The sequence below is a fragment of the Atractosteus spatula genome (genome assembly GCF_055471065.1).
Source record: "Atractosteus spatula isolate fAtrSpa1 chromosome 10 unlocalized genomic scaffold, fAtrSpa1.hap1 SUPER_10_unloc_1, whole genome shotgun sequence".
In the NCBI taxonomy this organism is placed as follows: Eukaryota; Metazoa; Chordata; class Actinopteri; order Semionotiformes; family Lepisosteidae; genus Atractosteus; species Atractosteus spatula.
This window is the reverse complement of record NW_028296612.1, coordinates 4,923,443-4,935,800: the sequence shown is the minus strand read 5'-3', so window position 1 is coordinate 4,935,800 and position 12,358 is coordinate 4,923,443. Positions and strand designations below refer to the sequence as shown.

At 48.5% G+C, this 12,358-nt stretch overlaps 1 protein-coding gene across 1 annotated transcript; it reads right to left on the bottom strand.

Moving 5' to 3' along the window:
• Positions 1-9,311: 9,311 nt before the first annotated feature.
• LOC148813577 (uncharacterized) lies at positions 9,312-12,134 on the bottom strand. Its single transcript, XM_088908404.1, has 6 exons — positions 12,068-12,134; positions 11,001-11,315; positions 10,492-10,764; positions 10,088-10,198; positions 9,573-9,646; positions 9,312-9,464 (listed from the first exon to the last, which is right to left on the bottom strand). Exons 1-6 carry the CDS (start codon positions 12,132-12,134, stop codon positions 9,312-9,314), a joined length of 993 nt encoding a protein of 330 aa, XP_088764530.1.
• Positions 12,135-12,358: the final 224 nt, after the last annotated feature.

Genomic DNA, 12,358 nt, shown 5'->3' with positions numbered 1-12,358 from the left:
CTGCCTTCCCACTGTCAGCCTCTGGACATCCTGGTCCACTAGGGAAATCAACACAGGAGAGAGTCCAACCTCATCCCCAACACCTCTTCCATACTTGTCTTCCCACTGTCAGCTTCTGGGCATCCTGGAAAATAATACAGGAGAGACCATCTAACCTGCATCCATACCCATCTTCCCACTGTCAGCCTCTGGACATCCTGGAAAAGGAGGGAAAGGAGAGGCGTCCCTACCTGCATCCCTACTAAAGAGGAATATTACAAACTCAAGGAGAGCGTTTCCCCACCATCACTACTACTGATCCGTACCAGTCTTCCCACTGTCTTCCTTGAAAATGAGGGAAAAGAAAACAGGAGACACCATCCAACCTACATCCATACCTGTCTTCCCACTGTCAGCCTCTGGTCATCCTGGTCCACTAGGGAAAGGAACACAGGAGAGAGTCCAGCCTCATCCCCAACACCTCTTCCATACCCATCTTCCCACTGTCAGCCTCTGGTCATCCTGGTCCACTAGGGAAAGGAACACAGGAGAGAGTCCAACCTCATCCCCAACACCTCTTCCATACCCGTCTTCCCACTGTCAGCTTCTGGACATCCTGGAAAATAAAGGAAAACGATGGGAGAGAGTCCAACCTGCCTTCCCCACTGTCGGCCTCTGGGCATTACAGAAAACAACACAGGAAAGACCATCTTACTGTCAGCTTCTGGACATCCTGGAAAACGAGAGACTGGAGAGAGCATCCAAAAGGTATCCATATCCAACTTCCCACTGTCAGCCTCTGGACCTCCTGGAAAACTGGGGAAACGAGAGACTGGAGAGAGCATCCAACCTCCATCACAACTCCCCATCCACACCCATCTTCCCACTGTCACCTTCTGGACATCCTGGAAAAGGAGGGAAAGGAGAGGCGTCCAACCTGCATCCCTACTAAAGAGGAATATTACAAACTCAAGGAGAGCGTTTCCCACCATCACTACTCCTGATCCGTACCAGTCTTCCCACTGTCTTCCTTGAAAATTAGGGAAAAGAAAACAGGAGACACCATCCAACCTACATCCATACCCACCTTCCCACTGTCAGCCTCTGGTCATCCTGGTACACTAGGGAAAGGAACAGAGGAGAGAGTCCAGCCTCATCCCCAACACCTCCTCCATACCCGTCTTCCCACGGTCAGCCTCTGGTCATCCTGGAAAACTGGGGGAAAAAACACAGCAGAGCTTCTAACCTCCATCTGAACTCCTCATCCAGACCACTGGGATGTTGTTCATGCCTTTGAGAAAGAAACCACAAGTACGCAAACTGCGCAGCAACTATTACAACCGAGAGTAACTCCCAACATCACTCGACACAGAGGAGCTGTGTGGGTCCCTTCACAGCTAAAAACAGCAGGGAGACGTCTGAACTCTCTTCCACTCCTGATGGTGGGGTCATCAATATTTCGTGTAAATAAAATACTATGTCTACTACTGGTCCTACTCAAATACTGCTTTTTTTTTATTTGTGTTCTTCCTGAAAATACACTGGATCCATTCCTAGTGCTTCTGCTGAAATTAACAATACTACTTCTTTTGTTAGTGTTCTTGCTGAAGTTAACAATACTGCCCCTATTACTGATGCTACAACCAATACAATAAAATAACCCTACTAGTATTAACTGTTAAACAAAAGCAAAACTTCATTGAGCATTACATCAATGATACAATATTAACAGTTCTCCTCTCTCACTAGCAGGGTTGTGGGTTCCAGCCCTGGGTGTGACACAGGAGTGACCAGACTAACCTGACCCTGTGCTCGAGCTGGACTCGGGTTCGAGAGTGTAGTGTCAACAGCACACTGACCAGGTCCTTGTGAGGGAGAGACAGCAGGAGGTCAGGACACAGCCCTGAGGGTCACCCCCTGGCACCCCGACAGGAGGAGTCCTCTTGGGGCTCCGGGTCTCCGCCTGGACAAGGGGCACTGGCAGCTCTTCATCATCACCATCATCATCCTCACAGGCTCAAGCAGGTGAAAGGAGGAGGAGGAGGCGGCATGTGTGTACTTTAGTGACTTCGTTTCCCTGGGGAACATAAACAATGAAACACACACAGGAAAACCCTTTCATCAGCATGAGGAAGGTCAATGAACCAACCACAGAAACGAGGCTCACCACCTCCACTCTTCACACAGCGGACCCCTCCACCCACCACTGCGAGGGCGTGCCCCCCCATGAACACGCCCGCAGCGCCATTGACGTCCCGACCCGTGATGGGGGTCTTCTTCCGGCTAACGGGGAGGCCAAACTCTCTGCCAGCAGGAGCAAAGCGATTGAGGAGGCCCTGGAAAAGAACAGGAGAGATTCCAACCGCAGCCCCAACACCTCATCCATACCCGTCTTCCCACTGGCAACCTCTGGACATCCTGGAAAATAGTACAGGAGAGACCATCTAACCTGCATCCATACCCGTCTTCCCACTGTCAACCTGGGGTATTCGGGAAAGGAGAGACTGGTAGGACCATCCAAAAGCCATCCATACCCATCTTCCCACTGTCAGGCTCTGGACATCCTGGAAAATCAACGAAAAATAGGAGACGGCATCCCACCCACATCCCAACTAATCCACACCCGTCTCCCCACTGCCAGCTTCCGGGTATCCTGGAAAGTTAGGAAAGAGAACACAGGAGAGAGTCCAACCAGCAGCTGGATTCCTCATCCAGACCGCTGGGATGTTCTTCATGCCTTCGAGAGAGAAACCACAAGTACGCAAACTGTGCAGCAACTATCACAACCGAGAGCAACTCCCAACATCACTCGACACGGAGGAGCTGTGGGGGTCCCTTCACGTCCGAACTCTCTCTCTTCCACTCCTGATGGAGGGTTCGTCCAGATCATCTCCCATCAGGAAGGCGAGGGGGACAGAGGAAGGTCCAGAGGCTTCAGCTCTGTGCCAACAAGCCCTTTGGAAGGGTGGCCAGGGGGAGGCCCTGCTGTCGGAGGAGGAGCAGACCGAGCACCTGGAGCTTGTCCATCACTGGTCAGAGGAGGCCAAACTGGACTTTCCAACCACGGTCATCGTGGGTACCTGTGGAGCAAGATCTCCTGTACCAGATGTGGGGGGGGTCTGCGATGCTCTGGGGCTGCTCTCCCGCCGGTGATCCGATGGCAGCAGGAGCTCTCAGCGGTACCAGACCCGGTCGCCTCTGGCCTCAGGATGCTGCGTCGGCGGCCGGAGACGGATCTCCCGACAGGAAGACGATCCAGACCGCACCGCGGCGTCGACAGAGACAGGGCTGACACCAGACAAGGAAAGGACAGCAGGGCTTCGCCACGGCCCTCTCAGTCCCCCGACGCCAGTCCTGCTGAAGACCCCAGGTCCGAGCTGGAGAGGGCTGCCCATCAGCGCCGGGGAAGACCCTCAGCTTGGACCCTTCAAGTCTACAAGACAGTAACCGCTCGTTCTGGCTAACATGCCTCTTCTGCCCGGTAAGAAGAAAGAATCAACTGCAGGCTCATCATCTGATCCTTTTGACGCCGATGCTACAACCCCAGAAGATTCAGCAGAACTCCACGCATCCTCCTCCAAATAGAAGTCCCCTTCTTCTCTCGAGAGAGCACAGGGGTCCGTTATGAGGACGTGTCTGCAGGGAGAAGATGGCTCCCCATACGGACACTTAGAACGAGCGCTGCTGCTGCCGCCAGCCTGCTGTGCGAAACCCGTGACCTTTGACCCGATCGGAGGCTGCTCTCGCGCCTGTATGAGCGCGTCCTCTCCACGCGCGTGAAGCCAGGACCCGGCTGGACCCACACCGAACCGGAGCGAGGAGTCGTCTTCCTCAACAGCGCACACCTGCGCCCCTCGGGGACCGGGAAGGGCTCTGCATGGAGGAACGGTCCGGAATGATCCCTCCCAGAGTGCTCACCCACCTGATCCAGAGCTGCCGGAACAGACGTCCGGCCGTCATCCTCCCCAGGGGAAGATCCACCAAGAGCTCAAGACAGGGGAGCAAGAATTGTGTCTCTTTAGTTTCGGGGAAGGTTATATCTAATGTTTTGTCTTGTTGACTCCAGGATGTTTAATCATTAATTCAGGATAATTGATTCCTTGTTTTGGAAATATATTTCTTCCTATTTATCAAGGGGTGCCAACGCTTCCAGAATCCGCTGTATACAATAAAGATACAGGAAAAACATCGTCTGGTTTCATGACTAGGAATTAAAATTAACAACCAGTTCAGGTAATATACTGTATAACATAAGTACGCAGGAAACACACCGTCTGTTTTCATGACTGGGCAGCACAATTAAGAGCCAGTATGGTGAGTACTTAAGGATTAAAAAGGAAAAGCTAGTCTAGTTTAGTGACTGGACAGCACAATTAAGAACCAGTTCAGTTAAGACTGTACATTACAATTCTTGAGAAAAGAACACCATTTGGTTTAGTGACTAGAAATGAAAATGAACAACTAGTACAGTCAATATACAAGATGACTGGTAAGTAAAAACGGTCTAATGGAGTGTCTACAACACAGTACAATTGACAACCAGTACGGTGAATATATTACAAATATTTAGGAAAAACGCTGTGGTTTAGTGGCTGGACAGCACTTGTATGGTGAAGATGTAGAAGGATCCAGGAAGACCACCATCTGGTTAATGAAAATTAGCGATTTAGCGATTAGGAAATTAACAACCAGTACGGCCAATCCAGAATTATTCAGAAAAGACTCCTTCAGGTTTAACAACCAGTACGGGGAATACTAAAAATAATTATCCTGGAAGAACACCATCTGCTTTAGTGACGAGACGGTACAATTAACAAGCAGAACAGTGAATATCTCTCATAACTGTAGAGAAAAAACCCATAACTGGTTGAGTGACCAGAAACTCAAACTAACAACCAGTACAGCAAGTATATGTAACAGTGTGTAGTGTCAACAGCCCACTGACCAGGTCCTTGTGAGGGAGGGACAGCAGGAGGTCAGGACACAGCCCTGAGGGTCACCCCCTGGCACCCTGACAGGAGGAGTCCTCTTGGGGCTCCAGCTCTCCACCTGGACCAGGGGCATCAGCAGCTCTTCATCACCATCGTCATCCTCACAGGCTCCAGCAGGCAGGCAATGTAACTAGGACTAGTTACTAGAAATTAAAGTTAACAACCACTACAGTGAAGATATAAAAAGGTGTTCATGAAAAACACCATCTGGTTTGGTGACGAGACAGTACCATTAACAACCAGTATGGTGAAAACAAATTCAGGAATGAGACCATCTGGTTTCACTGACTAAAAACCACAATTACCCACCAGTATGGGATATAAACAGTTATTCAGGAAAAGCACTGCTGGTTTGTCTGGTTTAGTGACCCTAGTTGGACAACTACCAACCAGTGTGGCAAATATATCACAATTATTCTGGAAAACCTGTGTCTGGGTGAGTGACTATACCAGTAAACCAGGAACCAGCACAGTGAATATATACAGTCACCACTGTGGACAGGAACTGTCTGGTTCAGGGACGAGACCACACAGCTGACAACCAGAAGGGGGAACTGATTCAGGAAAGACCAGCCAGCTGGTTTAAGGACAAGGCAGTACAGTGATTGTGAAATACAATTATTCAGGAAAAACACCGTCGGCTTCACTGGAAAGTAAAATTAATAACCAGTCCAGTGCATCTATAACACAAATCCATCATTACACCATCTGGTTTAGTGATGAGACTGTACAATTAAAAACCACTGTGGTGAATACATACTGTAGGATAATTAATGAGGAAAAGCTTCATGATTTAGTGACTCCACAGTAAAATTAACAACCAGTAGAGTGAATATAAGATCATGAATAAGGAAAAAGACTGTCTGGTATAATGACTAGGAAGTACAATTATTAACCAGCACAGTACAGAGAATATAGAAGATAAGGAGAAACTGTCCAGTTTAGTGACTAGAAATTAAAAGTTAACAACCTAATAACCAGTAAAGTGAATATACGACATAAGTCGTCATGAAAAACATCGTCTGGTTTAGTGACTAGACAGTAAATTTAACAGCCAGCACGGGGAATAGAGAGCATAATAATGGGAAACTGTCTGGATTGCGACTAGAAATTAACATAAAAGGGAAGAATAATTAATACATAATTATTCAGGAAAATCTGTCCGATTTAGTGACTAGAAACTACAATTAACAACGACGACGTGAAAAAATAAGATAACTAATAAGGAAAAACTCCGTCTGGTTTAGTGACAAAGCAGCAAAATTAAAAACCAGAACAGAGGACAGATACAATTATTATTCAGCAAAAACAGTCTATTTTAATAGATCATTATCCCGGAGGAACACCGTCTGGTTTAGTGATGAGACAATTAACAACCACTACGGTGAAAACATAGGATAGTTAATCAAGAAAAACTCCGTGATTTAGTGACTCCACAGTAAAATTAACAACCAGTAGAGTGAATATAAGATCATTAATAAGGAAAAAGACTGTCTGGTATAATGACTAGGAAGTACAATTATTAACCAGCACAGTACAGAAGTTATATAGAAGATAATTAATAAGGAGAAACTGTCCAGTTTAGTTACTAGAAATGTAAAAATTAACAACCTAATAACCAGTGAAGTGAATATACGACATAAGTCGTCATGAAAAACCCCACCTGGGTTAGCGACTAGAGATTAAATTGAACAAGCAGCGCAGTGAATTCGTAATATAATCGATCAGGACAATCACCGTCCAGTTTAATGCGTAGACAGCGCAATTAACAACCAGGACGCCGAATATAAGATAATAAGACGAACCTCCGTCTGGTTGAGTGACTAGACAGTACCCTGAATATATAAGATTACTAATAAGACAAAACTCCGTCTGGTTTAGTGACTAGACAGTACACTGAATATGTAAGATTACTAATAAGACAAAATGCCGTCTGGTTTAGTGAATTAGCAGTCAAATTAAAAACCAGTACAGGGAAATGCAGGAAAAACACCGTCTATGTTGGCGTCTACCAATTAAATAAACAACCTGTACGGCGAATATATTACAATTATTTTTTAAAAAGCACCTCTCCTGGTTTAACAACCAGCACGGGAAATATACAAAATAATTATCCCGGAGGAACGCCGGCTGGTTTGTCTACTTGACAGTACAATTAACGAGCAGGGCGGCGGAGATACAACTTCATTATTCAGACAAAACACCGTCTGGTTCAGTCAACGTAACAACCAGTCCAGTGGAGAGACAAGACAATGAATACGGAAAAACTGTCTGGTTTAGTGACTAGAAATTACAATTAACAACCAATATGGTGAAGATATAAAATAAGTACCCATGGAAAAACTCCGTGTGGTTTAATGACTCGACAGTACAATTAACAACAGTGCGGTGGATATATTAGATACAAAATAAAGAACAACACCGCGTGGTTTAGTGACTATTTCACTGAATACACAGTCAGGGAAAACACTTAATAAATGAAGAAAAAAACAGTTCTTACTAACGGGTACAGTTAACATCCGAGGAGAGCAGGACGCCGTTACTCGATTGTTCAGTTTGCAGACGAAGTGGCGTCGAGCGCCCTTCCGCCGGTCAATGAACCAGGAGAGCCCACTTCCGCCGCTCAATTAAACAGCAGAGTCCACTTCCGCCCCGTAATTAAACAGCAGTCCACTTCCGCCGCTCAATTTAACAGCCGAGCACACTTCCGCCGCTCAATTAAACAGCCGAGCACACTTCCGCCCCTCAATTAAACAGCCGAGCACACTTCCGCCGCTCAATTAAACAGCCGAGCACACTTCCGCCGCTCAATTAAACAGCCGAGCACACTTCCGCCCCTCAATTAAACTGCAGAGTCCACATTCCCTGACAGCCTTCACACAGGAGACTGAAAGAGCCACCAGTCCCGTGTCCCTCCTCTCCGATGACACTCCTGCTCCAGGGAAATGATCCTCAAGTTATACACAAACGTCATGGCAGGACTCACCTACAGTAGGTCTAAAATACAGGATTCATCTGGACCGTGAATAACAGACAGCACTCTGAGCACACAGTGCAGTGATCATTACAGTGAACACAGTGCAGCGATTATTACAGTGAACACACAGTGCAGTGATCATTACAGTGAACACACAGTGCAGCAATTATTACAGTGAACACACAGTGCAGTGATCATTACAGTGAACACACAGTGCAGCAATTATTACAGGGAACACACAGTGCAGTGATTATTACAGTGAACACAGTGCAGTGATCATTACAGTGAACACACAGTGCAGCGATCATTACAGTGAACACCTAGTGCAGTGATTATTACAGTGAACACAGTGCAGTGATCATTACAGTGAACACACAGTGCAGTGATGATTACAGTGAACACACAGTACAGTGATCATTACAGTGAACACACAGTGCAGTGATTATTACAGTGAACACAGTGCAGTGATCATTACAGTGAACACACAGTGCAGCGATTATTACAGTGAACACCTAGTGCAGTGATTATTACAGTGAACACAGTGCAGTGATCATTACAGTGAACACACAGTGCAGTGATGATTACAGTGAACACCTAGTGCAGTGATTATTACAGTGAACACACAGTGCAGTGATTATTACAGTGACTATACAGTGCAACAATTATTACAGTGAACACACAGTACGGCAATAATACTGAATGTCCAGTACTGTGATTATTACAGTGATTATTGCAGTGAGTTCACAGTGTGGCCATTATTACAGTGAATTCACAGTGCAGTGATAATTATACAGAATAACCAGTGCAGTGATTATTACAGTGAATATCAAGCACAGTGACTGTCCACCTCAGTGAATACCCAGGACAGTGACTGTCCACCTCAGTGAATACCCAGGACAGTGACTGTCCATCTCAGTATGGTGAATATGGTGAGTGCTATATGGTGATCTCAGCTCTGAGTGCTGTGTTGCACAATGCAGTAGATGACACAATGACTCTATTACTCCATCTCTGTGTCTAAAGGGAGCAACCACAGACACACACTGTTGCACAACAGAGAAGACAACACAGTGTCCCCATTACTGAGCACTGCTGTGCTGTAACAGCTGAGACACGCACACACCTGGTCCACGACAGACGTGCGCATGGACACAGGTGAACGTGTTTCTGGCTGAAAGCTGACTGCTGGAGGGAACACCAAGATTGTGCAATTGTGTGTGTGGGGGTGGATCAGGGTGGAGGTAGCGTCTGTCTGTGTTTCTCAGTGTGTGGGCATACAGTACACCTCTCGCCATCTCTGTGTGGGACTCAGGTACATCACACAGCGCCCCCCGGTGGAGACTTGATGTAACCTCCACCTCCTCCTATTTCCCTGTCCTGAGGTCCGAGTAAACGCTGGTCTCGCCCTCCCTGGGGACGCCCTGTCCTCTCTGGGGTCCTGCTGTCGCCTCTGCGAAGCTCACAGTGGAGTAGCTGACCTCATCGCCGCCCGGAGCGCTGGGGGAGCTCTGGACCTGCTGGGAGAGGGAGAGAGAGAGACCCCCGGACAGGTCACACACAGACACAGGGAGGAGGCTGAGCACAGCCCCGCTGGGGGGGTCTGCTCGAACCCGGGGCCGTGTTACCGTGGGCTCTGCGGGGCCAGCGCAGACAGGGAGGTCTCCGGCGACGTCCTCTCTCTCCTCGCGAGCCGCCCGGCCTGCGAATAACGAGCAGAGCCAGGACTGAGCCCCAGAGCCGTGCTTCTGTACACAGAGGGGGGTAGGGGTGGGGAACAAGCTGCCCAGCCCTGTGGTTGAAGCCGATACCCTGGCTTCTCTCCAGACACAGCTGGGTGAGCTCCTCCAGTCAGGACAGGAGGCTCTTCTGTACACAGAGGGGGGTGGGGGTGTGGAACAAGCTGCCCAGCCCTGTGGTTGAAGCTGATACCCTGGCTTCTCTCCGGACACAGCTGGGTGAGCTCCTCCAGTCAAGACAGGGGGCTCTTCTGTACACTGAGGGGGGTGGGGGTGTGGAACAAGTTTAGAATCAAAGGTGACTGAGATACTCAGACTTAATAAGCAGCTACCCATCCACTGTGCTTAAACAAAAAAGGTCAAAGGTGAACTCTGGTTTTTAAGGCTGCTGTAGGGGAACAGACCTGTCACCTTCCTCCTCCTCCTCCTCTTCATCATGACGACAGCAACAAGCACCAGCAGGACACAGAGGACAGCGGCTACTGGCACAAGAATTTTCACCAGGAAATCGTCCTCTGGGAGAAACAATGAATCAGGATAAAACAGGAATCAAACTCCGTTTCAAGAATTAATACCCTACCTGTGAGGAGCCTGGTGTAGGTATCAGGTCTGTCTCACTCTCACAATAATACCCTACCTGTGAGGAGACTGGTGTAGGTATCAGGTCTGTCTCACTCTCACAATAATACCCTACCTGTGAGGAGACTGGTGTAGGTATCAGGCCTGTCTCACTCTCACAATAATACCCTACCTGTGAGGAGACTGGTGTAGGTATCAGGCCTGTCTCACTCTCACAATAATACCCTACCTGTGAGGTGAATGGTGTAGGTATCGGAGGTCTTCATCACTCCTCTCTCTCTCAGTACACATGTCCTGGTCCTCATGTGGTCTGAACTCTGCAGCTTCACTGACAAGCTGCTGAAATATCTGTCCTGGCTGATGTCCATGTGGTCACTCTCCCAGGTCACTTGGACATCAGCAGGTACGCCAGCACAGCTTTGAAACCCTCCCCCACAGTCCAGACCACACTGGAGAGTGAGGACTGTGTCTGTCTTCAATCCTCCAGGGGGACTGGCAGAGACTGCAGAATGACATCACATGTGTCTTCAGAACAGGGACAGACACTGTTTCACACACTGACATGATCAATGAGTCCAGACAGCAGATCAGAGCACAGGAAGGACAGACAGACAGACAGAAGACCTGCAGATTCCTGACTGGACTCATCAGGACCAGCACTGGGCTGGAGAGACAGAGGGGACAGTTAATGGAGACTGACTGAAACAGAAAGACACGTCCTCAGGTCCTCAGACTTACTGGACAGCAGGTAGAGATCAACAGTGGTGCGTCCATCATCATAATGTATTCCATTGACATACTGCTCACAGACATAGATTCCAATGTCCTGAGCGTTGAGATTGTGGATGTGTAGAGACCAGTCAGACCCCACACTCATTCTCTGGGCTCTTTCTGGGTCTCTGACTGTGATCTGCTGTTCTGTATTTACTATTTTGATTCGCTTGGATTTGTGAAATTGAAGAAAATACCACTCAAAAAAATATGCTTGATAGTCTCTGGACCCCTCACAGGACATGATGACTGACCCCCCCACAGTGGAGTACAGAGTCACACCTGAGGAGAGAAAATAACACAACAGTAACACCTGATACCACCACACCTCCCACTGTGTCTCCTTTCACATCTGACACCACCACACCTCCCACTGTGTCTCCTTTCACTGCTGATACCACCACACCTCCCACTGTGTCTCCTTTCACTCTTGACATCACCACACCTCCCACTATATCTCCTTTCATTCTTGACACCACAACACCTCCCACTGTCTCTCCTTTCACTGCTGACACCACAACACCTCCCACTGTGTCTCCTTTCACTGCTGACAACACAACACCTCTCACTGTGTCTCCTTTCACTGCTGACACCACAACACCTCCCACTGTGTCTCCTTTCACTGCTGACCCCTCACAAGACATGATGACTGACCCCCCCACAGTGGAGTACAGAGTCACACCTGAGGAGATAACACAACAGTAACACACACGCAAACTGCTGCACAATGGAAATGAGGACGCAGTTTCTGGACAAGCTGTGCTGTCATTAGCTGGTACACACACACACACGCACACAGTGTTGCACAATGGAGGAGACGACACGGCCGGTCCCCGTCTCTGTAACAGATCAGACACACACAAACGCACCATTGAAAACACTTCTATACAAGACAGAGCAGTTACCAACACAGAAACACACTTTCTTCAGTCTGTACGCCTACACAACCCACTCAGACTGAGACACTGGCTCCACACACGCACTCACACACACTCACACACACTCACACAGTCACAGCTGTGGTCTCGTCTTACCCTTCTCTCCCAGCGTGTGACCCCAGAAAGAGAGAGAGACCAGCAGACAGAAGACGGGGAGCCCCATTTTCTCACTGACACGTCTCCTCCGAGCGCCGGAGCAGAAGACAGGAGGAGGAGACGGACGCCCAGATTGACCACCTCTGGGGCAGGAAGTGGAAAGCAGCACTTCCTGTGTTGCCACAGGAGCAGCCGCAGCCCCTGACTCTCACTGACAGGCAGGCCGGCAGGAGACCGGCCAAGACACTGGCCACACCTGGGGTCTGTCCTGCCCCCTGAGGAACAGCCCAG

Bases quoted from the DNA above. Each gene is read 5' to 3' on its own strand.
- LOC148813577 (XM_088908404.1), bottom strand. From the start codon at position 12,134: ATGGGGCTCCCCGTCTTCTGTCTGCTGGTCTCTCTCTCTTTCTGGGGT. The intron at 11,316-12,067 runs GTAAGACGAGAC...TTCTCTCCTCAG, and splicing joins TCACACGCTGGGAGAGAAGG to GTGTGACTCTGTACTCCACT. The intron at 9,465-9,572 runs GTAACACGGCCC...TCCCTCTCCCAG, and splicing joins CTGGCCCCGCAGAGCCCACG to CAGGTCCAGAGCTCCCCCAG.